Source organism: Mus musculus, chromosome 2 (assembly GCF_000001635.26).
Source record: "Mus musculus strain C57BL/6J chromosome 2, GRCm38.p6 C57BL/6J".
In the NCBI taxonomy this organism is placed as follows: Eukaryota; Metazoa; Chordata; class Mammalia; order Rodentia; family Muridae; genus Mus; species Mus musculus.
The window spans coordinates 155655967-155679739 of NC_000068.7; the positions used below are offsets into that span (position 1 = coordinate 155655967).

General features: G+C 43.1%; 1 protein-coding gene across 2 annotated transcripts in view; it reads right to left on the reverse strand.

Annotated features, from left to right (window-relative positions):
- The window catches only part of Trpc4ap (transient receptor potential cation channel, subfamily C, member 4 associated protein), a 58108-nt gene that overhangs the window by 21690 nt on the left and 12645 nt on the right, over nt 1-23773 (reverse strand). For both annotated transcript variants that reach the window (NM_019828.2, NM_001163452.1), the window contains exons 2-7: nt 17024-17152; nt 15074-15190; nt 12446-12503; nt 10236-10291; nt 7691-7819; nt 1770-1977 (exon numbers count right to left, since the gene is read on the reverse strand). In NM_019828.2, coding sequence (NP_062802.2) covers nt 1770-1977; nt 7691-7819; nt 10236-10291; nt 12446-12503; nt 15074-15190; nt 17024-17152 — 697 coding nt within the window. The remainder of the gene's footprint in view (nt 1-1769; nt 1978-7690; nt 7820-10235; nt 10292-12445; nt 12504-15073; nt 15191-17023; nt 17153-23773) is intronic.

Here is a 23773-nt window from a genome sequence, read left to right on the forward strand (position 1 = left end):
CTCAGGACCAATAGGCAGATAGCAACAGCAAAGCAGGAGGGGCTCAACCCCTCTCACCCCTACCTGATTATCTATAGGCAACTGTCACTTAGTGGTGTAACGCATTGAGAGTGGCATTAAGTACACACGAGGCTCTGGATTCAATGCCATCACTAAAGCCAACTTCTCCATCCAGAAACAAAGCTGTGAGGTGAAGAATGGAGTCAGTGGAGCAGAGACAAATGGCACAGGCCATCAGCTGGGACTCCCTGCAGCTGGGTGTAATAGGGCCTACAGCTTGTTTCTAGTGCGTAGCTGTCAATCCTCAGCCCCCAGTTTTAAAGACATTTAACTGAATGATCTATCCCCTCCCACCCAGCTCGAAGCAGAACACTTCATCAACTTAACAGTTGATGAGGCACAGCAGCACAGGCCGAAAATCTCAGCTACTGGGGCTGGAGAGATGGCTCAGCAGTTAAGAGCACTGGTGCTTTCCAGAGAGGACCAGTGTTCAATTCCCAGGATCCACATGGTGGTTCAAGACCATCTGAAACGCCAGTCCCAAACAACGTGGTCTTCTGCAGTACACATATAGTACACAAACAGACATGTAAGGCAAAACTCGCACACACACACATACAATAAAATAAAAAATAAAAACCCTCAGCTACTGAGGTGGCTGAACTGGAGGCCAGCATAGAGTTCAAGGCTACCCTGAGCAACCGTAAAGAGACCTTTTCTGAAAAGGGAAGGGGACTGCTCATTCATCATATGCTTGCACACAAGGCACTGGGGTCAATTCCTGACACCACTAAAAAGAAAGATATTGGAGTAGATTAGAACAGTGTAACTTTAGCCTAAGATGCACACGGCAAGAAGTCTGGCAATGCTGCCAACCGCATCGCAGCAGGTAACCACTGACAGCTCACTGTAGCCTTTAGTTTCTTCATGTAAGCATGTCAGCAAGCAAATGTGTGGTCTCGTTCACCTCCCCTCTCTTGCAGTACAGTGCTAGTCTACAGAGGTCTCTATTATTTTCATTATTCGGGCATCCACAGTGTAAGTGGCCTCTCACTGTGGAGCACGTGGGTTCTTCATGGTCCTTTGTCATCACAATGCTACAATGACAAACAGGGTATACACCATGTCTATAAGAAACTCAGAAGGCTAAAACACATGCACATGTAATTCTCATTATATACTGGGTTTTTGAACTTCTAGACTCATTAAAAAACTTGACTAGAGCTAATGAACTTCATCCTGAAACATAAGAAGAATGTAATATATAAACATATAACATTTACATCTTCCAAGTGGACCCCAGAAGCCCTAATACACTGAATGACTATACATGGTAAGAGTCAGGTGGGTTAACCAAAGAACATACACAGGCTGGACCTAGGCCTCCTTGCAAGTATGTACTAGATGTGCAGCTTGGTCTTTATGTGGGTCCCAAACAACTGGAGTAGGGACTATCTCACAAGCTGTTGCCTGTCTGTAGAATATATCTTCTAGTTGGGCTGCTTTGTCTAGCCTCAGTGAGAAAGGATGTACCTACCCTCACTGACTTAAGGAATATGCAGGGGGAGAGGGGGAAGGGGGGGGACCCTGGGTACCCCCCACTCCCAATCAGGAGAGAAAGGATAGGGAAAGAATTATGGGAAGAGGTGACTGGGAAGAGGGCAGTGAGGAGGATATAATGTGAATAAGTAAAATAACAGCAACAAAAAAGAGAGAGGCGCTGTAGTAAGAGCCTCAGCTACACTCTGCAAATGCTAAGAGCTCTTTACCTTGGTTGATTTCAGCTGCAGAAGGCCCCAAACTCAAACTCTTCTTCTGCTGAGCATTTTTGGCAAGAAGCGTGTGTTTGTCGTCATTCCCCGTGTCCATCTCTGAAATGGTGACAGCCAGGATCCTGCAGAAGTTAGCAAGCTGCTGCTGATCGAAATTGGATACTAAGGAACTCAGATTGGGAACTTCATCTAGCCGGATCATTTCCTATAGAAGACACAAATAAACAATCCCCATGCTTAATTCAGGAAATTATGCATGTTCTCCTGCATCCTCCCATGTGGCTCAGCAGTGAGACCACTAGAGTTCAAATCCCAGCTCTGCAAAGCTCAGTCAAGTTCTGGAATCTCTCCTCTTTCTTTGATAGTAACAGACTAGAACTCCCCTAGTTCAGTTAGTGTGGAGGCTCCATTTACCCTGAAGGTATGCCTGTTCTCACTGCCTTACCTGTGTTCTGGTAGCATATTTTGCCCCCTTTAAAAAAAAAACTCGGGGCTGGAGAGATGGCTCAGTGGTTAAGAGCTCTTCCGAAGGTTCTGAGTTCAAATCCCAGCAACCACATGATGGCTTACAACCATCCTCTCCTGGTTTGTCTGAAGACAGCTACAGTGTACTTACATATAAGATAAATAATAAATAAATCATTAAAAAAAGGCATGTGCCACCACTGCCCGGCTTATTAGAAAAAAAAAAACCTCCATTCAAGCTTTATAAATCACGAGTCACTGTTCCCCTAATAGATAAACTGTGAGTGAGGATTAACTTGAGTTTCTGATTCTCCTGCTTCCACCTTTTGAGTGCCGGGATAAAGGTGTGCAGCACTATGTACAGTTCACGTGGTGCAGGGAACCCAGCCCAGAGCTTTGCACAAGACAGGCAAGCACTCTACTAGTTGAGCTACAGACCCTATTCCTAGATTGATTTTTTTAAAAAAGAAATAAAATTCATAGTCAAAGGCCTCTGAAGTCCTACAGTTGCAGTCTCCTCTCTCCTACTCCTTCAGAAGTAGCCATTGTTTTGAACTTGTATCTGCCTACTCTTCCCAGGTACTTGTCAGTCCTCATAAATACCTCCATTAACCTCCGTATCACGGTGGGTGTGTGATGTGATATAAACCTTCCTTGTGACTCCACACTGAGATTTATACACAACTCGACCAGCAGCCCCAGGCCAAATTCTTTGTTGTGGCTTTTCCGAATGGAGCGCTGCTCCCCTCTGTGCACTGGGTGCACTGCAGCCCTCCCTCCAACCGCAGTGAGTGTCCTGTTAGGTCCTGTGCACATGCACTCAGGACAGAGGTGCTCCTGTGCACATGCACTCAGGACAGAGGTGCTCCTTTGCACATGCTCTCAGGACAGAGGTGCTCCTGTGCACATGCACTCAGGACAGAGGTGCTCCTGTGCACATGCACTCAGGACAGAGGTGCTCCTGTGCACATGCTCTCAGGACAGAGGTGCTCCTGTGCACATGCTCTCAGGACAGAGGTGCTCCTGTGCACATGCTCTCAGGACAGAGGTGCTCCTGTGCACATGCACTCAGGACAGAGGTGCTCCTGTGCACATGCACTCAGGACAGAGGTGCTCCTGTGCACATGCTCTCAGGACAGAGGTGCTCCTGTGCACATGCTCTCAGGACAGAGGTGCTCCTGTGCACATGCTCTCAGGACAGAGGTGCTCCTGTGCACATGCTCTCAGGACAGAGGTGCTCCTGTGCACATGCTCTCAGGACAGAGGTGCTCCTGTGCACATGCACTCAGGACAGAGGTGCTCCTGTGCACATGCTCTCAGGACACAACTTCTCTCCTGACTTTATCACACATAGCTCCAAAGACTTAAAATTAACGTTTACTGTAACTTTTAACATCTTCTATAGCAAGTAAAAGAATTTTCCTCCTGCCCAGTCTCATGACAGGTTCATACATGGAGAACTAGGGTCTTAGGAGAGCTACTGAAAGGTGTTGGGAGGCTGAAGAGATCCTTAGGAAACTAGGGGTATGCAGCTGCAGGCGGTTCTCCTGGGATTCCTAAATAACTCATGGGAGAAAGGTATAAAAAGCCTGAGTTTTATGCCACCCAGTTGCTCTTCACAGCTCTCTTCATAGTCCATGTTGCTATTTGCCATGAGGTGACACAGCCACTCAGGCTGTGCTGTGTGAACTTTGAGGCTCAGAACTATAAACCAAATCAACTTCAAATTTACTTTCTGAGGAGTCCATATCAGGTGTTTTTTACTAATATACCTTGTAATGCTTTATTTATTTAATCTATTTAATTTATTTATTTATCTTTTTTTTTCTTTTTAATGTTTCTTTCTGGCCTGGAGAGACAGCTCATTGGTTAGCAGCACTGGCTACTCGCCCATAGGACCCGGTCAATTACCACCAGGCACATGGCAGCTCACAACCTCTGTAACTCCAGCTAGGGGGATCTAATCCCTTCTTCTAGTCTCTGCAGGCACTGCATGCAGGTGGTGCACAGACATACAAGTGAAATAAATACATAAAAATGCTTGTTTGTAGTCTCGTGGTTTTACTTCCTTCACATCTGTATATATGTTCCAAAGCTTTCCTTGTTTTAAACCATCAAACAGTCTATGGATAGCACCTGCTCTCTCTTCCCTGTCAATCCATTTAACTTCACTAGCCTGGGTATTTTTCTATCACTGCACAGAAACTTGTCATTATTTGTCCTGAATCTATTTCCCAAGTAATCTGACACTACACAGGGAGGGATCTACAGCACAGCGCCTGGCAGCAAGGAGCCTCATGACTGCACTAAACAGGCAAACGATCCCTAGACACAGTGATGGAGGAGAAACCACCTGGGGGCAGCTCCTCTACTCTCTCCCCGGTCAGCACACACTGACGTCAGCTACTGTTACCAGCACACTCCTTCAGCTCCTCCAATCCCAGCCCATCTGACTCAGGCTATGACTATTGGCTCCTTCATCCTTCTAGCCCTGTCCAATCCAGGGTGGGGGTCCAAAACCAAGTCTCACCACCCCACTCCCACTTTTTATTGTTGCTTATGAGATGGGGTATCCCACTGTAACTTAGGCTGGTTTAAAACTCACAACGTAGCCTGCGTCAGCTTTAGACTTCCAGTAATCCCCCTGCCTTCCCCTCCCCAGTGCCAGAATATGGGTTACACTACACTCAGCCTCACCAACTTTTCTAATTTAACATTTGATACATTATAAAGCATAATGGGCTTTGTCACTGTGTGTGGCTTCCCTATCATCTCTTTCTGCTTCTGTCACAGATGTAAACTATTACTTTATAATGAAATAGTTTTGTGTTTTATTTTGTTAATGATATGAAATGGCACACAGCCTGCAGTGCTCTGAAGCTGGCTTTGTCACAGTCATCTCCACTCAGCTTTGTGTCTGCTGTGGACACTCCAGTCCCCACGCTTACACCACAGTGCTTTATCCCCTAAGCCACTGCCCTGCCCTGAGTGTTTGCACATCCTTTAGAATATTTTTCTAGCCAGGTGTAGTGATGCTGCACCCCTTTGATCCCAGCACTCAGAAGGCAGAGGTAGGCAGATCTCTGAATTTGAGGCCAGCCTGGTCTACAGTGAGTTCCATGATAAGCCAGGGCCAAATGGAGAAACCTAGTCTCTAAGAACAAGCAAACAAACATAACAAAAACATAAAAAGCCAAAAAACCTTTTTTCTAATTACATTTTATATAATTATGTGTGTGTGTGTGTGTGTGTATATATATATATATATATATATATAGAGAGAGAGAGAGAGAGAGAGAGAGAGAGAGAGAGAGAGAGTTGGGTATACTTGTGTGTATATGAATGTGTGCATATGTTTGTGTATGTGTATATGTATGTGGCTTGTGTACATGTGTGCGTACGTGTGTGTGTGTTGAGCATGTGTATATATCATGTTTGTATATATATTGGTGTGTGTGTGCCATAGCACAAAAGGAGGTCAGAGGGCAACTCACGGTTGTTGGTTCTCTTCCTCTACTATGTTTCCCAGAGATTGAACGCAGTTTCTCAGGCCTGATGGCAGGTGATTATATCTGCTAGGCTCTCTCTGGCTGCATGTTTTCATTTCTGAGATCACTTACCTACAGGTATGCTGAGGCACAGGTCACACAGAGCCCACCAAGACCTCAGCCCTTGGGGCAGTGCTCCTCTAGGTGCTGGCACACAGCATGTACACATTCAAGTATTTACACTCCACATTCATTAAGATCTGCTCTCACCACACACAGGATAAGATCTGCATTTCCTGGCTGGGCAGTGGTGTCCCACGCCTTTAATCCCAGCACTTGGGAGGCAGAGGCAGGTGGATCTCTGGAGTTCGAGGCCAGCCTGGTCTACAGAATGAGTTCCAGGACAGCCGGGACTACACAGAGAAACCCTGTCTTGAAAAACAAAAAACAAAAGCAACAAAAAAAGATCTGCATTTTCTGACTTTCAATGAAGCCAAACATTTATTTATGGCTCACCTATTTCCCCTTTTGTTAACTAGGCTACGTCTTTTTCAGGTTGATTTGTAGGAATTTTTTATCAATTCTGAATATGAATCCTCTGTTTGCTGCACGAATTGTAGGCACCATTTCCACTTTAGTTACACATGTAACATCAAGGCACCTACAGAGCGTGGTGGAACCTATCACCTACTTGGGTAGCACAGACAGGAATAAGAAGGCTTGAGGGAGCAGGTTGGCAGAGCTGGGAAGGAGCAATGACTGGCTCCAACCCTGAGAGCCAGGGAGCACAGGGTTCCTGCACTGACAGCCGCTCTCACACACTGGACCGAGCACATGATTCTTGGGAAATAACAAAGACATTTTATCAAAGAGCACAAAGGGACTGTCTGGGGACTGGACACATTGGGAATATGTCCCCACAGACAATGGGACACTTGTGATGCTTCTGCCTGGGTAACAGCAGGCAAGGCCTAAGTGAAAGCTGGGTAACAGTGTGTGGGTACTCTCCCTTCTGCTACAGCAACCTCCGGGAGACTATGCAGCAATGATAAGAAATCTGCCAATCGGCAATCAACAGGGAGAGAAGCATGGCGAGGAGCGAGAACGTAAACGAGGCCCTAACGAGCTTCTGTCATGACTTTAGCATAGTGTATATGAGTGTATTTTTACAAGTCTGTGAGTTTCTGAAGAGAAAACTATAATGTTCTCATCTTTTTATTGCTATTTTTTGAGACAATATCTCACTCTTGCCCTTAAACCTGTGATGAGCTACAGAGTAAGTGTCATGGTAGTGCACAGCTTTATTCCCAGCATTCAGGAGCAGAGGCAGGCAGATCTCTATTCAAGGCCAGCCTGGTCTACAGAGTGAGTTCCAAGACAGCCAGGGCTACACAGAGAAACCCTGTCTTGTAAAACAACAACAAAACAAAAACAAAACAGGAAGGAGAAAGAATGGCTGGATATCAGAACTTACAATATCTTATGTTTAAGGAAATTAACCAACTTGAGCTGAAGGCTGGTAAGAAAATATAAAGGTAGATTAAGTAAGCAAAGGCCAAACATTGCCACTAGAGGGAGCACACACGGATCTAAAGCTCAATCAGAGAGCTGGCTTGTGAGCACTCCCCGCCAGTACACAACAGCAGAAGCACGCTAAGAACAACTTGTTCCACTAATGTTAATGAGGAGCAATTTCATCTTAGCAAGGAACGCTAAAAATCACACTAAATTCACCACATCGAGGTGAGGTTTGTGTTTCATACTCTTTGACTTACCTTATATTTACTTACATGGTTCACAGCCATGGATGGAACCCAGCGGCATAAGGAGCACAAGCTAACTTTATATCTCACCTATCTCAGAACACTATGAGTGGAAGAGCATCTTTGAAAGGAGCCCTGTCTAAACCAGGCTCAACAATCCAGTGCCCAAAACACCCTCCCACAGCAGCAGAGCACAGCTCACCTTCTTAACACCCAAAATGTCTTCAATGAGAGTCGCTGTTTGTAAGAATGTCTTCTTACTTGTCATCAGTGTGAACAGAAAAATCACAAAATCATTCTTTTCTGCCAAACGCTTCGTTACTCCTTCCGTCTGTCACAGGGAGAAAGGAGAAAAGGCAGAATAGCTTGTGACCATAACAGAGAACACTATTCCAGATGCAGAAAATAACCCCATCTTGGAAAACTAGCATGAGCCAACAAAGCTAGGAAGTCATGTGTACTGTGGCAAATATGTGAAAAATAACTCCTGGCCTTCAGACCATACAACAGGGAGCCGAATTTGGAGCTAGGAATGGGGTGGGGTGGGGGGGGTGGAGTGGAGCAGGAGGCAACTAACAGCTTCAGATGGCTTAAAATCTAAGGCCCTAATAGCTCCATTTAGAGAATCAATCGTCCAGACAAAAGCCTGCTGACTAATGTGAGCAGCCCCACCTAGAACACAAGCAGGCGTGTGAGGTGATGCTTCCTAAGAGGGCGGTGCAAGGCTCCTGCAGGAGCCTCGGCCTGAACACACTCACTGCCCAAAGCATGACCACTGAGGGCAGAGTCCATCTAGGTGACCCTGACAAATGACTTCTCACCGGGACCTCCATGGCTTCACCTGTACATGGTTATCTCCTAAGTCTAGGAGGGCTCCAGTGAGGGAGGACAGTGAACCCTGCCTATACAGGAAGCCTCTCTCACTTAGCCACAGTGATCTTGGAGAACCAATAGGCTTTAAGTCTCCTCTGCTGTCAACTGACTCACTCTTGTGACTGACACTGACAGTCCTGCAAATGAATGAACACTACCTGCAGGGACAGTCTTTCAGAGACTTACCTCTGGTGGCACTTGCCACCAGACTCAACAACCCAAATTTGATCCTTGGACCCACATGGTGGAAGAAGTGCCCCACTCAACAAGTTGATCTCCAACTTACACACACACACACACACACACACACACACACACTCTGTTAAAGATGGGAATAGGCAAGCCTACCAACTCACCTATCCAGATGATTCTCCTCAGTGAAGCATCCCTACCCACTCAGAACACTTGCACTTTTCCTCCTCTGAAGCCTCAAAGCACCTGACCTCTGCCTGTCTGCATCCTTCCCCATCCATGGCCCTCCAGCGCTGTCGTGTAACAGACACTCTATCATTTATCATTGCACCTCTGCTATCTACAGTAAGCCTAGAACATGGACGGTATTTAAAGGGTAGAATAAAAAACAAGGATAATGAAGGAAATAAAATAACTAGCTGGCAAATAACCTCTAAAGTCAGGTTCAAGAGCTTGGCTTTTAAATCACTGAGAGGGTATTACAATCAATGAGGTAAATATGTCAATCAAATTGAATTTTCAAAATGAAGGGACTGATAAAAAAATGTGCTGAGTGTCTTACTGGGCTAGAACTCAGCAAGTAACCTCGGCTGGCAGCCAGCAGGCCTGGTACCCGCCTGCCTCTGCCTCCTGGCACCGCGATTACAGGCAAGCAGCACATCTGCTCTGTTACCTGGGATCAAAATGGGTCCCTACGCTTGCATGGGGAGTTACCACAGGGCCATCTCTGTAGCTATACTTTTAAAAACTGGACTGTTCACTAGGATGCCTCTGATTAATTAATAGTGGCCACAATTTAAAAAACACCTCTCCAGGGAACTTGACAATGATGGAGTCACTCTCTTCTATGCTGTCTTATTGCAAAAATAGTTGAACATTCTTAACAATTAAACCTTTCGCCCTAATATCTACCTGTGCTTTGCTGTGCTACTAAGCTGTAACAACATGGCAAACTGACACACACTCTAGGTGTTGAGTCTCACACTAGATTCCAAAAACGTGGTACCAAAAAAGTAAACTATCTTAAAAACTATATTGATTGGAATGATAATATTCTTAACTAGATGTGTTAATAAAATATATTATCAAAATAATTATTTTTCCTATTTCAATAAAGTGGCTCTAAGGAAACGTAGAGTCACTGACAAAGCCTAAGTTATAATCCAGACACAACCAGCACAGGTGCTCTAACAGCTCGCTCGCTCGCTCTCTGTGCTGGCCAGGGAGAAGCATTTACCATCTCCATTTCTGTCATCCAGCTTCTGTGGCTTATGCGCCCACCCTTCTTTATCCATTCCTTTCTTATCTGCTTCTTCTTTATCCATTCCTTTCTTATCTACTTCTTCTTTATCCATTCCTTTCTTATCTGCTTCTCATTCTGTGGTCTTAGCAGGAACAGAGTTAAACATTTCTTTTGCTTCTGTGACATGGGTACACCACCAACACTTGTCACCTTTCAACTGGTAATGGTGAGTCTCTGCTTGGACACCTGTGTATGGGGTGCTGGCAACAGGGTGTGGGGCCTGCTGAGGTAGCTTTGGGTCTAAGTACTACAAAATTATGCCTCACCATTATTTCTACCTGCTGGTCCTGATTCTCAGGCACACAGAAAATAAGGCAATGAATTCCCTAAAATATCTGAAGACAGGAGGTAAGTGGGCCGCAATGGGAGGAGTACTCACGCAGACACAGGTATTGTACAGGATGCTCAAGCAGTCCTTCGACATCTCGTCACTTACTGAAAAGGAAGGAGGAACATTATTTTTCTCAAAGAAAACACAGTGCAACACTAGCACACTTCTGGAATGCCCGGCATGTGTTGTATGCCTTCAGTCCCAGCACTAGGAAGGCAGGCACTGCACAGGCCCTTAGACTGTGTACAGCTTTAAGCAAACACACGAGCTCCTCACTACACTGCAGTGCCACCAGAAAAAGACTCAGGTCTATTTTCAGAACAGAATTACTAGAATCCAGAGTAAGACCCTGACCACTCCTCATGTCCCACTGACAACTCTGCTGGCAGAAAATCACGGCATCACTTTTGCCTCCAACTTGCCAACGGGGGGGGGGGGGGGGGCTTAGGTTTGTTGTTACATTGATTTATATTAGAAAAGTGGCTTCTAATGTCTGATATACTGCCAATCCCAATAAAAAAAGAACTCAGAACAAGATGGTAGCACAAAAAGTAACAATTTTATGCCCCAAACCCAGAGGTGCACAACCCCACGAATGAGCCATGCAGGGCACGACCCCGCGTATGAGCCATGCAGGGCAGAGTGCTCTATGTGGTGGGGCACTTACTCTTAAACAGTGTCCACTCTCCTTCCTCCTCACTGCCTTAAGCTCTACTATCTGCATCTCCCTCAAGAGCCCAGTGAGCGAGCGGCCTGTCTGAGGAATGTGGTGACCCTCTGACTACCTCTCAACTTATTTTATCTTGCTTATTCATGATTTCAGAGCACAGTGGATCAAAATCACTTCATAGTTCTCAACTTTCCATTTCCAAAGGGAGTTAGACTCACGCAGTCATCAAGAATTTGCTCACTACTCATTTCTTCTTTTCTTTTTTCTTTTTTCTTTTTTCTTTTCGAGACAGGGTTTCTCTGTGTAGCCCTGGCTGACCTGGAACTCACTCTGTAGACCAGGCTGGCCTCGAATTCAGAAATCCGACTGCCTCTGCCTCCCGAGTGCTGGGATTAAAGGCGTGTGCCACCACACCCGGCTTCACTACTCATTTCTAATGTGGAGTTGCAAGCAAAAGAGGAAGAGAAGTCCCACTCCTCATGGTATCCTGTTGATGCAGGTGCAAATTTAAAATGTGTATATACCTTTACGGTAGAGTTTTTAAAAATAAAATATTGAAATCTAGGGGCTGGAGAGATGGCTGAGTGGTTAAGAGCACTGACTCTTCTTCCAGAGGTCCTGAGTTCAATTCCCAGCAACCACATGGTAGCTCACAACCATCCATAATGGGTTCGGATGCCCTCTTCTGGTGTGTCTGAAGATAGCTACAGTGTACTCATATAATTAAATAAATAAATCTTAAAAAAAAAAGAAACCTAAAAAAGAGTGACTGTCACACAATTAATTTATAAAAAGAACAAAACCAATACATCCAGCTTAAAAAATCATGTATTTCCGGGCGTGGTGGTGCACGCCTTTAATCCCAGCACCTGGGAGGCAGAGGCAGGCGGATTTCTGAGTTCAAGGCCAGCCTGGTCTACAAAGTGAGTTCTAGGATAGCCAGGGCTACACAGAGAAACCCTGTCTCGGAAACAAACAAACAAAAACAAACAAACCAAAAAAACCCCAAAAACCAAAAAACCACGTATTGTGCAAACACTGACTTTTTGCCATGTGACTCTGGCAATGAATGAACTTGTTTTTTTCATTGATTTATTTATTTCCTTAGAGACAGGGTCCTGGGTAGCTCCCTGTGTCCTGGAACGCACTACGTAGACGAGTCAGAGTTGGTACAGAGGAGCTGCACACCCCATCCAATATGGCTGACCTTTATACAAAAGCATGAACCTCCTTTATAAAGATGGCTACGGTTGATGGGCTGCTCAAACAGCGGGGTCTGCCTAGGTGTCCCCTGCTTTCTCAGGTAACTACACACGCAGCATAAAAACCTCCCAAGAAAACGGAGGCGGGGTCAAGAGATGCAACTCTTGTAAAGCAGTGGCCTTCAGCTTTTTCTTAAAGACAGCAACTCTTTTCTTCCTTTCTAACAAATATTAAGTTAATAGTATGCTGCTTAGCTTGGAATGAAAAGAGCAACTTACAGCTGACTGGAAGACATGTTCTTATATCTCAAAAAAGAGCAACTCCTGCCAATGGCCACCACACTGGCACACTGAGGTGAAGGCCAGTGCCTAACAATCATACTTACTTTTTAGTTTCTGTCCCCGGATAGAGATGGTAGGCCTCATAAGAATTTCTACAAGAAGCTGAAAACCAAATAAATAAATTAATAAATAAATAAATTAATTAATTCAAAGGCACAGCTTACAAAGCCATTTTTACTATGAGTACACGTGTCTAGTCTAAGGAGCTGCCACAAGCCCCCTTGTTCTAGGTAAGGTTCAATAGAAGCAGCATTCTGGCCAGAGTTAGGAATCTTCGAAGGCCAGAAGGGGGCACTGTGTTCTCTGGGACTGGAGTTAGTTACAGAGGCTGTGACTTACCACACCATTTGGGTGCTGGACACAGAATATGAATCCTCCAAAGGAGTGTGAACACTCTTTATCCCTGAGTGTCTCTACGCAACTAAGGAGCATCTCTGAAGAATCTTTATAACACGGGTTTTCATTATTGAATACAATTGCTTTCTATTTCAGTATTTTTGTTGTCTTTGAGACACAGTCTAGATGAATAGCCCAGGCTAGCCTCCATCCAACTCATGATCCTTCAGCCTCCCAAGTACTGGAATTACAAATGTTCACCTCCAGCCTACTTTCTACTTAAATATATTGAAGTATTTTAAAGTAGCCTTTGTGCTAACAAAATATCTAAGTCCATGTATTTAAAGACATTTACCATAAATAGGTATTTTACTTTATTTTATTGTTTAAATCAAATTAAGAAGAGTTTTGGAACAGAACAAAACTGTTCTCCTGGTCCTTTCCAGCCACGTGCCAGTAGTGGACAGCATATCCGGGATACCTTGAGCCAAGTGGGAGGAAAAAGATCCCTCAGCACTTTTAAAAGCTTGTTTCAGGGGCTGGTGAGATGGCTCAGGGGGTAAGAGCACCCGACTGCTCTTCCAAAGGTCCGAAGTTCAAATCCCAGCAACCACATGGTGGCTCACAACCACCTGTAACAGAGATCTGATGCCCTCTTCTGGTGTGTCTGAAGACAGCTACAGTGTACTTACATATAATAAATAAATAAATCTTTAAAAAAAAAAAAAGCTTGTTTCAGGGCTGGAGAGATGGCTCAGCAGTTAAGAGCACTGACCGATCCTCTAGAGGTCCTGAGTTCAATTCCCAGCAACCACATGGTGGCTCACAACTTTCTGTGATGGGACCAGATGCCCTTTTCTGGTGTGTCTGAAGACAGCAACAGTGTACTCATATACATTTAATGAATAAATACATCTTTAAATAAAAAAGCTCTTGTTTCTTTTGTTTTTATTTTTTAAAGGTTTTTTTTAAAGGGATTTATTTATTTATTTAATATGTGTGAGCTTTTTAAAAATATGCAGATGGGAGAAATTATGTAATTACTTTATAATTTAAAAAAATAAAAATTTTTAAAATTTTACTTATTTTTATTTCATGTGTAGTGGTACTTTGCCTGCATGTATGTATGTCTGTGTGAGGGGATCAGACCCCCTGGAACTGGAGATACATACAGTTGTGAGCTCCCATGTGGGTCCTGGGAATTGAACCTAGGTCCTCTAGAAGAGCAACCAGTGCTCTTAACTACTGTGATATCTCTCTAGCCCAAAAGAAATAATTTTTTAAAAGTACACACATATATACAGTATGTTTGTGATGGTATAGGTAAAAAGACACTTTTGTAATTTGTTCCTGGGATTTAAGTTTGTAAAAGTTGGTATAAGTTGCAGATTAATAAATAAAAGAGATAAATATTTAGGCTCCAAAAGTCTGTAAAAAGTTCTTTGGCAATCTTGTTTGTAATTTAAAAAAAAAAAGTGAAAAAACTAAATGTTCAACTGGAGTCTGAGCAAGTAAACTATGAACAAGTAAACTATAATTACACCAGGAAATACTAACTAGATATTTAAAATATGGAATATTTAGGTATGCATGGGGAAAAAGCAAGGTAGAAGAGAGCATCTTGGATATATGACTTGCCAGTATGTGTGAGGAGAAAAGACACGAAGCTGGGGATGGGAGCACACGCACACGCACACGCACACGCATCTAAACCAAAAACAGCTCTGGTACACACAAGACCTAGTGATCACAGCAGCTTCCAAGGACAACACTGGGACACCTTTCACTCTGTACGCTTTAGTACTTCAAATAAATTCTTTCAAAGCAAATACTACAGTGCTTCAACATAAGAGAATGCATTGACCTCAAAGTTAAGATCCAGACCAGAAAAATGCTCAACAGGGGAAGTAAGGCGCACGCCATCACGCTGACGGCCTAGGCTGAAAGAACTCACACTGTGTAAGAACCAGCCTCAAGAGGGGAGAATTCATAAATGTAGAGTACATTTTATAAATTAAAAGTTTAAGTTAAGCTGGTGGTGGTGACACACAGCTTTGATCTCAGCACTCGGGAGGCAGAGGCAAATAAATCCCTGGGAGTTCGAGGCCAGCCTGGTCTACACAGAGATATCCAGGACAGCCAGGGCAGCACAGTGAGACCATGTCTCAAAACAAAACAAAACAAAACAAAACAAAACAAAACAAAACAAAACAAAACGGGTTTGTTTTTTTTAGGTTAAACCATCTGAAATATTTGCTATAAATCTGAAATTCTTCTTGCCTCTTGTTTTAAATTTTCAATGACTTAAGTATTAATAGCATTAAACAGCTACTTACATCAACACCTCCAAATAAGTCAAAAATATATGTATTTGGGTATGTAGCTTCTTGAGTAAATTTCCTGTCTTCAGTTACAAACGCCATAGCCTCCATAGAGAGAAGAGGAGAAATCTCCTGGTTCAAAAAAAGTACAGACAGATTCCATTTTAGAATTTAACAGAAGACACTAAAATATCACTATAATATTCATTTTAGTAACAAACTCAATCCCCCCCTGAACAAAGCTAGCCCTCAATGAAGTATCCGGGACCCTTGGAGTCCTTTTTTCCCATGGACTCTGGCTGCTGTGACACAGCACGCTTAGACATCAGCCTTAAGGAAGGGCTAGAACCCGCACTGTCATGCTGGGAAAGCTCAGCAGCTGGCTGGGGAAAGCTAGGCTGTGTATCCTTGGCTCATTTCCAGCAGCAGCTTGCCAGGGTACCAGGAAGGTCATTTTGGACAGTGCAAACATCTTTAGGCCCTACAATAAATACTCCAAGAAGCAGATGAACTTCTGGTTCACTGAGAGCTGCTGAGAGAAGATGGGGCAGCTACCTGATGTCACCAGGTATTGCAAGAAACAACTGGTTCTGCGGTCATAACAATCTCTGTTGGACTGTGATCTCCTGACAGAAATGTTTGGTGACTTCTCCATGTCAAAGGCATTCTTATGGTCTTCCATAGCCACCCAAAGGGATCTCTTTATGCTACTTGTAACATCTGGCACTTGACTTTGTAACTATTTATAAGCCTAGAGTTTTATCCCCTAGACTGAATCAGTGTTCCCTGAAGACAAACTGAAGCCCCTGAACATTTGGACAGATTCTTCTTTGTATTTCCTCCTCTGAGTCTTAAGGCAGAGGAGGAGTCACCACTGTAGGTGCCTGCATTGGCTCTCAAGCTCTGGGAAGGGCATAGCATCCTTTGCTCATAAAAGGCAGTAACAGACAGAAAGAACTCTCCTGGAACACTGCGGTTTCAAGTGTTTGCAGAATGAATAAAGTGTACCACACACCAAGGTCACTAGGATATTATTTTCCCAAGCCTTCAGTTTTACCTCAGTTCTGTAACAGAAATTTGGCAGGTTTTTGGAAAAAACCTTTAGTTTTTGTTGTTGTTGTTTTTGTTTTGTTTTGTTTTTGAGAGATAATCCCTCACTAACCTGGAACTAACTACATAGTAGAGGATAGACAACCTTGTACTCAGAGATCCATCTGCCTCTGGTCTCCTAAATGTTGGGATTAAAGCATTTTAAGGCACATAGGAAGGCTATAATTACTTCTATCAGACTGTGAAAGGATGAGTATGTAATATCTCTTCCTAAAGGGAACAACTACGTTTATTTAATAAGCAAGGTTAGAATAAACCTGTGAGATACAGTCATCAACACTTTGCCTCTGAAGAGTACCGTAGTATTCAGTGTTGTTATGACTACAGGCTTACACAGGTTACAACTGTGGCTCCAGTTGCTTCTCTAAATTCGTGTTTGATCCCAGTCCCAAGTCAGAAGCAATGAGTGTGGGCCAGCACCGAGACAGCACTCAAGTTGGAAAACAAGCGTCTAACTCTCAACCTGACCAGCAGTCCAACTTCAATCTTGCATTAATGATAATTATTGACAGCCATAAAGCTCCTCCCAAGAGCCTTCAGTGATATAGGGCCTTTAAAATTCTTTTCAAAAAGAATGCCATCTAGGGATAGGAGTGGGGATAGGGGCTCAGGGCCCAATTCCAGCCTCACATGTGCAAGGCCCTGCGTTCAGTCCCTAGCATCACAGGAGGAGTGGGTGAGGGAAACAATCAAATCCCTGGGCACTGGAATAACTAGTGATTATTTTCTTCTTTTAACGTTTCCAAACTTCTCCAGTGTCCTACAGCTCATACAAAAGCTGGCTATTTCTAAAAGGTCAATAGTGGGGGCATCTGAAGACCCTGAGCACAGACCCTCTAAGGCCCCATCAGTTACCTTGAGAATGCTTTGGCACTCAACGAAGTCACTGTGCAGATGGCTGGTGGCATACAGCTTAAGGAGCAACTGAGGAATTCCACTCCATTTGGACAATTTGTCCCTCTCGGTCAAAAAGGTCTCAGTGAACTGTGAATAAAAAATAAAAACAAAGAAATATTTTATTGTCAAGGAAGAAGTTTTGGTAAAGAGAGCAGCTGACTCCCAAACAGCCAAGGACCCCAGCAAATAAAGCTGTAGCCTACGCCCTGCTCCTGACATAGGACTGCTCTGAACCCTACTTGTCAGTCTACGCTTTCCCCAGTGCACACTCAAGACTCCAAATTCAGCTGTGTTTTCTCTACTTGATCTCCCCTGCCCAGAGGCTCTCCCCCAGGCTTTTCTATCTGAAATGCTACTTTCCTTCAAACAGCAGTCAATAAGGGCCAGCAAGACCACCCAGTGGGTAAGGCTGCTTACTACACTAGCCTGATAACCTGCCTGACTCCTGGAACCCATGTAAAGGGGAGGAAGGGACTTATTAACACCACATACCGTCCTCTGACCCCCACAGGCACACTACAGCACAGGAGTATACACACACACACACACACACACACACACACACACACACACACACACTCTTACTTAAATATTTAAAGAAACTTTTTATTAGAATTTTAAGTTATTGTTTATTTTATGTGTATGGGTGTTGTACCTACATGTAGGTCTGTACACAACTTTTGCCTGGTGCCCATGGAGGCCAGAAGAGGGCGCCAGATCTCCAAGAACTGGAGTTACAGACAGCTGCGAGCTGCTATGTCTATAAAAGAACTTTTAAAAATCCTGAACTACAAAGTGAGCTCTAGGTCAGCTTAGACTATAGAGACCTGCTTCAAAACAAAGCAATAAGTGGGTGGATGGATAGATACACAGATGGACAGATTGATCAAGGCAGGGGATGAGAGATGGCTCAATGGTTAAGAGCATTTCCTATCCTTACAGAAGACTCAAATTTGGTTCCCAGCACACATGGCTGGGCAGCTACAACCACAAATAACTCCAGTTCAAAGAATTTAACATCCTCCTTCCAGTCTCTGCCTGCACCCACACGTGTGGCAAGCATTCACATAGACAAACAAACAAATAAATAAAACTTTTTTTTTTACATACAGGCCAACTGCTAGAAACTTTAGTTGGCTTTCCTCTCTCCTTCCTAGGGCCTTAGGGCCCCTCCCTACTCAAGGACTTCATTTATCACATATTTTAACCTACTGCACATAGCTTCTAGTTCATCCACCCCTTTCCCTCTCTGGATCACAACTACCCCAGAGCAGACACCAAACTAAGAAAACACTCACTCACACACACACACACACACACACACACACACACACACACACACACACACTCACACTCTCTCTCCCATTCAACTGCAGAGTTCTTGCACAAAGCAGGGGCTGAGTAAATGTCTGAAGGTATCAACGAGAACACCCGCACAATGACAGAACGTGAGTGGATTATAAGGTCATTTCCACATTACGAACACCAGACACAAAACTTTTGTGGTCCAATCAAATCAAAAGTATCTAGTTACAGTCTGCATGGAGCAAACAAACCTTTAATAATGTTGGGCTTGTCTGAATACACATGCCCCATGATGCAATGAACAAGTCTCATAATTCTATCTACACTGTGTTTTAGATGATGGCATGAGGGGGTAACAGAGAGTGCTCAAAAGAATGCTTTTCCTTAGGGCGAAACACAGGAAATAAGACTTACAACAAAAATGTCTGGATAGCAGCAATGTTATATATAGTGTTTAGGCTCAAAATCAATGTAAGTTAAAAATAAAAAAAAAATTAAAAAAAAAAGATAAAAACTTCTTTCCTTTCTTTACACAAAGCAAGAAGCAAATCTACAGCTGAGACCCTGCGGAAGTAATTCCTACAGAGTATCTGCACGAGAGAATCCTAAACAGTATTATAAACGGGAATCACAAGCTAATTATCTCCCATGAGAAACTAGGGGAAATAAGCTCAGCAAAATAAAACAGGGCAGCAGAAACAAAATAAACTAAAAGCAGAAAACTATACAAACATTGACAACACCTTCATTTCAAGATTTTCTGGAGAGGCCAATGAACAGATAAGCGTTTAACGACAGCTTCTAACAACTGGCTAGGATTATTAAACTCTGGAATGAATGAGAGAATACCACCACCAGTGACCAGAGCAGAAGAGACTCTAGGCAAGTACTGAAGATGACCATATGTCAACAGTCGAGATAGCTAAAGGAAATGACTGGGAGAACACAGGCTGTGAGACTGACAGAGCAGCAGGCAGGCCTGGAACACCCGAGAAGCTGACTTAGTGATGATTCACATAGCAACAACTAAGACCTCCAGAAAAGAAGCCTAGATCCAGACTGAAGGCTTCACATAGTACCAAACATTTAAAGAAGAACTAACACAAGCACCCAGACTCCTCAAAATAGTGAGGCTAGTATTCTGGTAACCAATCTAGACAAAAATACCACAAGAAAACTGCAGGTCAGTCTCTCTTACCAATATAGATGCAAAACAAAACAAACACACACACACACACACACACAAAATCCTAGCAACATATATAGCAAAAGCAAGCAGAAATAATTCAACATACCAACTATTACATACAGAAAACCAACAGCCTACAGGACATCCTCAGGACATTTTTTTTGGTCTATGTCAAAAGACATAATGAAAAATGGCAACAGCCAAACATGTTTCCATGATTAACACTCTGCACACACTAGAAGCAGAACAGAGCTGTCTCAATCAGCTAAAAGTATTTACAAACTAACACCATGCTAACTAGTAAAGACGAATGTTTTCCTACTAACATCAAGAAGAAAAAAGACCTAAAGATGTCCACTCTTACCAACTGCATTTAACAATGTACTAGGAACATAAATGTGAACAATTGGGCAAGAAAAATAAATAAGAGACTTGAACTGGAAATACGGAACACTCTATGTGTGGATAACATGATCCTGATCATCAATTACACTTTATAGTAGCATTAAAAATAAGATATTTGCCCAGCATGGTGGCAAACACACTCAAGGACAGCCTGGTCTAAAAAGTGAGTTCCAGGACAGCCAGGGCTCTGTTACACAGAGAAATACTGTCTCAAAAACAAAATTAAACACTGTTAAATTCAACACTGTTAAAAGATATTAAAGGATGCTCAGAACACCAAGGCAGAAGGATCTCAACCAAGGCCAGGCTGAGTTATACTGTGAGAACTTGTCAAAACAAAAACAAAAACAAAAACAAAAAAAAACAGGCTAGAGAGACCGCTCAGCGGTTAACAGCACCAACTGTTCTTCCTAAGGTCCTGAGTTCAAATCCCAGCAACCACATGGTGACTCACAACCATCTGTAATGAGATCTGATACCCTCTTCTGGAGACAGCTACAGTGTACTTACATATAATAAATAAATCTTTTAAAAAAGAAGAATCATTCATTATTAAAACAACAACAACAACAACCAAACAAACAAACAAACAAAACCAAGAACCATGGAAAAGCACCTCATGTCCAGGCAGTGATCTCACTGACACGACAGTACCTTCCATACTGCTCATTGTTCTACAGCAATAGCTCTATGCTGTTGATCTGATGTAATTCCTACCAAAGCCCCCTTGTCTTCACTGTAGAAATTGGTAATTTACTACTAACTCTCATATGGGAATCCCAGGGACCCAGAAGAGCCAAAAACAGTGTTGAGGTTGCAAGTTTTGTAATCCTGAATTGCTGATTTGTAAGTTCATCACATGTCAACACCAATCAAGACTGGATTAACAGTCTCGTCAAACAGTAATGTCAAACCATAGGATAATTTCCTCAACAAATGTTACTATAGTATAAGTGAATACCTCTAAGTAAAAAATATGTGCTTGCAAGTATGAGGATACAAGTTCAGTCTCCAGAACCTTCTTAAAAGAAGAAAAGTTTAAAAAGCCAATGTGGTGGGCATTCTTGTAAATGCAGAGCTGAAGAGCTGGAGACGGGAGGGTTCCCGGCTGACTGGTTGGTTGGCCAGACTGGCCGACTCGGAGAGTTCCAGTCAATGAGAAAGAGAGACCCTGTCTCCAAAAACAAGGACATGAAGCGCCTGAGAAACAACTGAGGCTCCTGTCATCTACCGACACATATTTGTTCACTGCACCTGCACATATACACAGGCAGGTGCACACGTGCTCGCGTACACACACACTCACATGTGCGCTTGTACACACACATACACACCCCAGGCATACAGAAAAAAAATTTAAAGCATAGAAAAGGGGGTTAAGCCGGGCATGGTGACGCACACCTTTAATCCCAGCACTTGGGAGGCAGAGGCAGGTGGATTTCTGAGTTCGAGGCCAGCCTGGTCTACAAAGTGAGTTCAGGACAGCCAGGGCTACAGAGAAACCCTGTCTCAAAAAAACAAAAAAACAAAAAAAGGGAGGGGTTAAAAAAATCACACCAACTACTGAATTCAGTGATGTTACCTTTTGAAAGTAAAGGAAAACATGAATTTTCTCAGACAAAACTTGACCTTTCCTATGGGAAATATGAGAGGTAGCTCTTTAGAGACAAGGAAACTGATACCATAGAGAATCTCTGTGGCTACCTGTCTCTTGTAATGTCTGTACACTATACACAAAGAGGGCTGATGAAGCAAATGGATACAAATTAACTTTTTTTAGATTATGACCCGAATGTCAGCAATATCAGAAACGACAGGGGACTGGAATGCTTGTTCTACCCACAAACACTGCCTGACTGTTAGAAATGCTCCAAACTTCAGGGCAAACAATACAAACAAACCACTATATAGCACCATACACACCCCTTTTAAAGCCTAGGTTAGCCTCAAACTAGCAGCAATCTTCCACTTCAGCCCCTGGATTTCTGAGATTACGATATAAGCATATGCCCAGCTAAAAATGACTTTTAAAACCAATGACTGGGACTGGAAACATGGCTCCCTCAGTAAACTGTCTGCTACCACAAGCACAAGGACCTGAGTTCAGATCCCAGCACCCACTGAAAGTCAGGTGTAGCAGCATATGGCTGTAACCCCAGCACTGGGCCTCAGTGGTCCCCAGACTAGCTGAATAGATGAGCACCAAGTCGAGGGAGAGGCTGTGTCGCAAAAAGAAAACAAACAAACAAACAAACAAAACAAGTGAAAAGTGTCAAAGCAGGCAGACCTGAGATCAACCTTTAGTCTCCACACATTCATGCCCACACACGGGAATACAACACCTACAAAAGTACATAAACCGTATATACACACAGAGAGAAATATTGATAATTCACTAAAAGAAGAGTCAGTACAATCATATAATGCTCAATTCATCCACAGAAAAAAAAAATGGAAGGTTAAGAAAACAAATACAATGCAGCTGTGCATGTGGTAGAATCTACCCTCTCACGTCACTAACCGCTGCACAAGTCTGTGCATGGTCAAACGCACCAATGACTGCATACCAGGTTTACAAGATAATTAGAAACAGTATCAATTAAAGGTCTATGAGTATGGTCTACAAAGTGAGTTCCAGGACAGCCAGGGCTATACAGAGAAACCCTGTCTCGAAAAACAAAACAAAACAAAAAAGTCTATGAGTAAAATATAGTAATATATATGTCAGTGTTATAAGAGGAGAAAAAAGCCAACTATATGTTGTCCAAGAAAACCCCTTTCATGACTAGAGAGATGGCTCATGGTTAGGTGCCTGTACCACTCTTGCAGAAGACCCAAGTTCAATTCCCAGCACCAATATCAGGCAACTTACAACCACCACTAACTCTAGTTCCAGGGGGTTCTACTGCTCTGGCCTCCTCCAGTGCCTGCTTTATATGTACACACCCAACACAAACTTATACAAATACTCCTAAGCAAAATAATAAAATACATCTTTTTTTAAAAAGAACTACTTTAAATATGACATTATGTATCGGTTAAAAGTATAGGGACAGAGTCCCACATGGTAGCACATATCTGTAAACCCATTACTTCAGAGGTAGAGGCAGAAAGGTCAGGAGAAGTTCAAGGCCAGCCTCAGTTACCTAGTGAGTTCAATGCTAGTGAGGGCTACAGGAGACTCTGTCTCAAAACAACAATAAACAGGAATGCAGAGAGAAACTCAATGACTAAACACTTACTCATCTTCTAGAGGCCCTAAGTTTGGTTCCCAGCACACGTAAGGCAGATCACAACCATCTGATGCCCTCTTCTGACTTCCATGGGCACCATGCATGCAGGTAGTACACAAACACACACACACACACACACACACACACACACACACATATGTACAAACAAAACATTCATACACATAAGATAGATCTTTAAAAAACAATAAAGTAAAAGGCATGGAGAAAAAGAAGTCATGTTAACACTAAAAGAAAGCTTAAAGAGTAGTATGACGTTTCAGACAACAGTTCAGAAAAGGGAGAACTGTTAGGAATAAAGAAGGCCATGACAGAATGTTAAGGGGCCAACTCTCTAAGATGACATGGTAGTTCTTAACATATGTGTACTGAACAGTAGCTTACCAAAATATAGGAAGCAAAACCTCGAAGAACTACCAAAAGAAACTGATGAATTTTTGAACTTCATGAATCCTCAACAAGACAGAAAATCAGTAAGGACAAGGTTGACATTATTGCCACCATCAATTAACTAGGTCTGACATTTGCAACTTCTTTAATCTAACAACAGAGGAACAC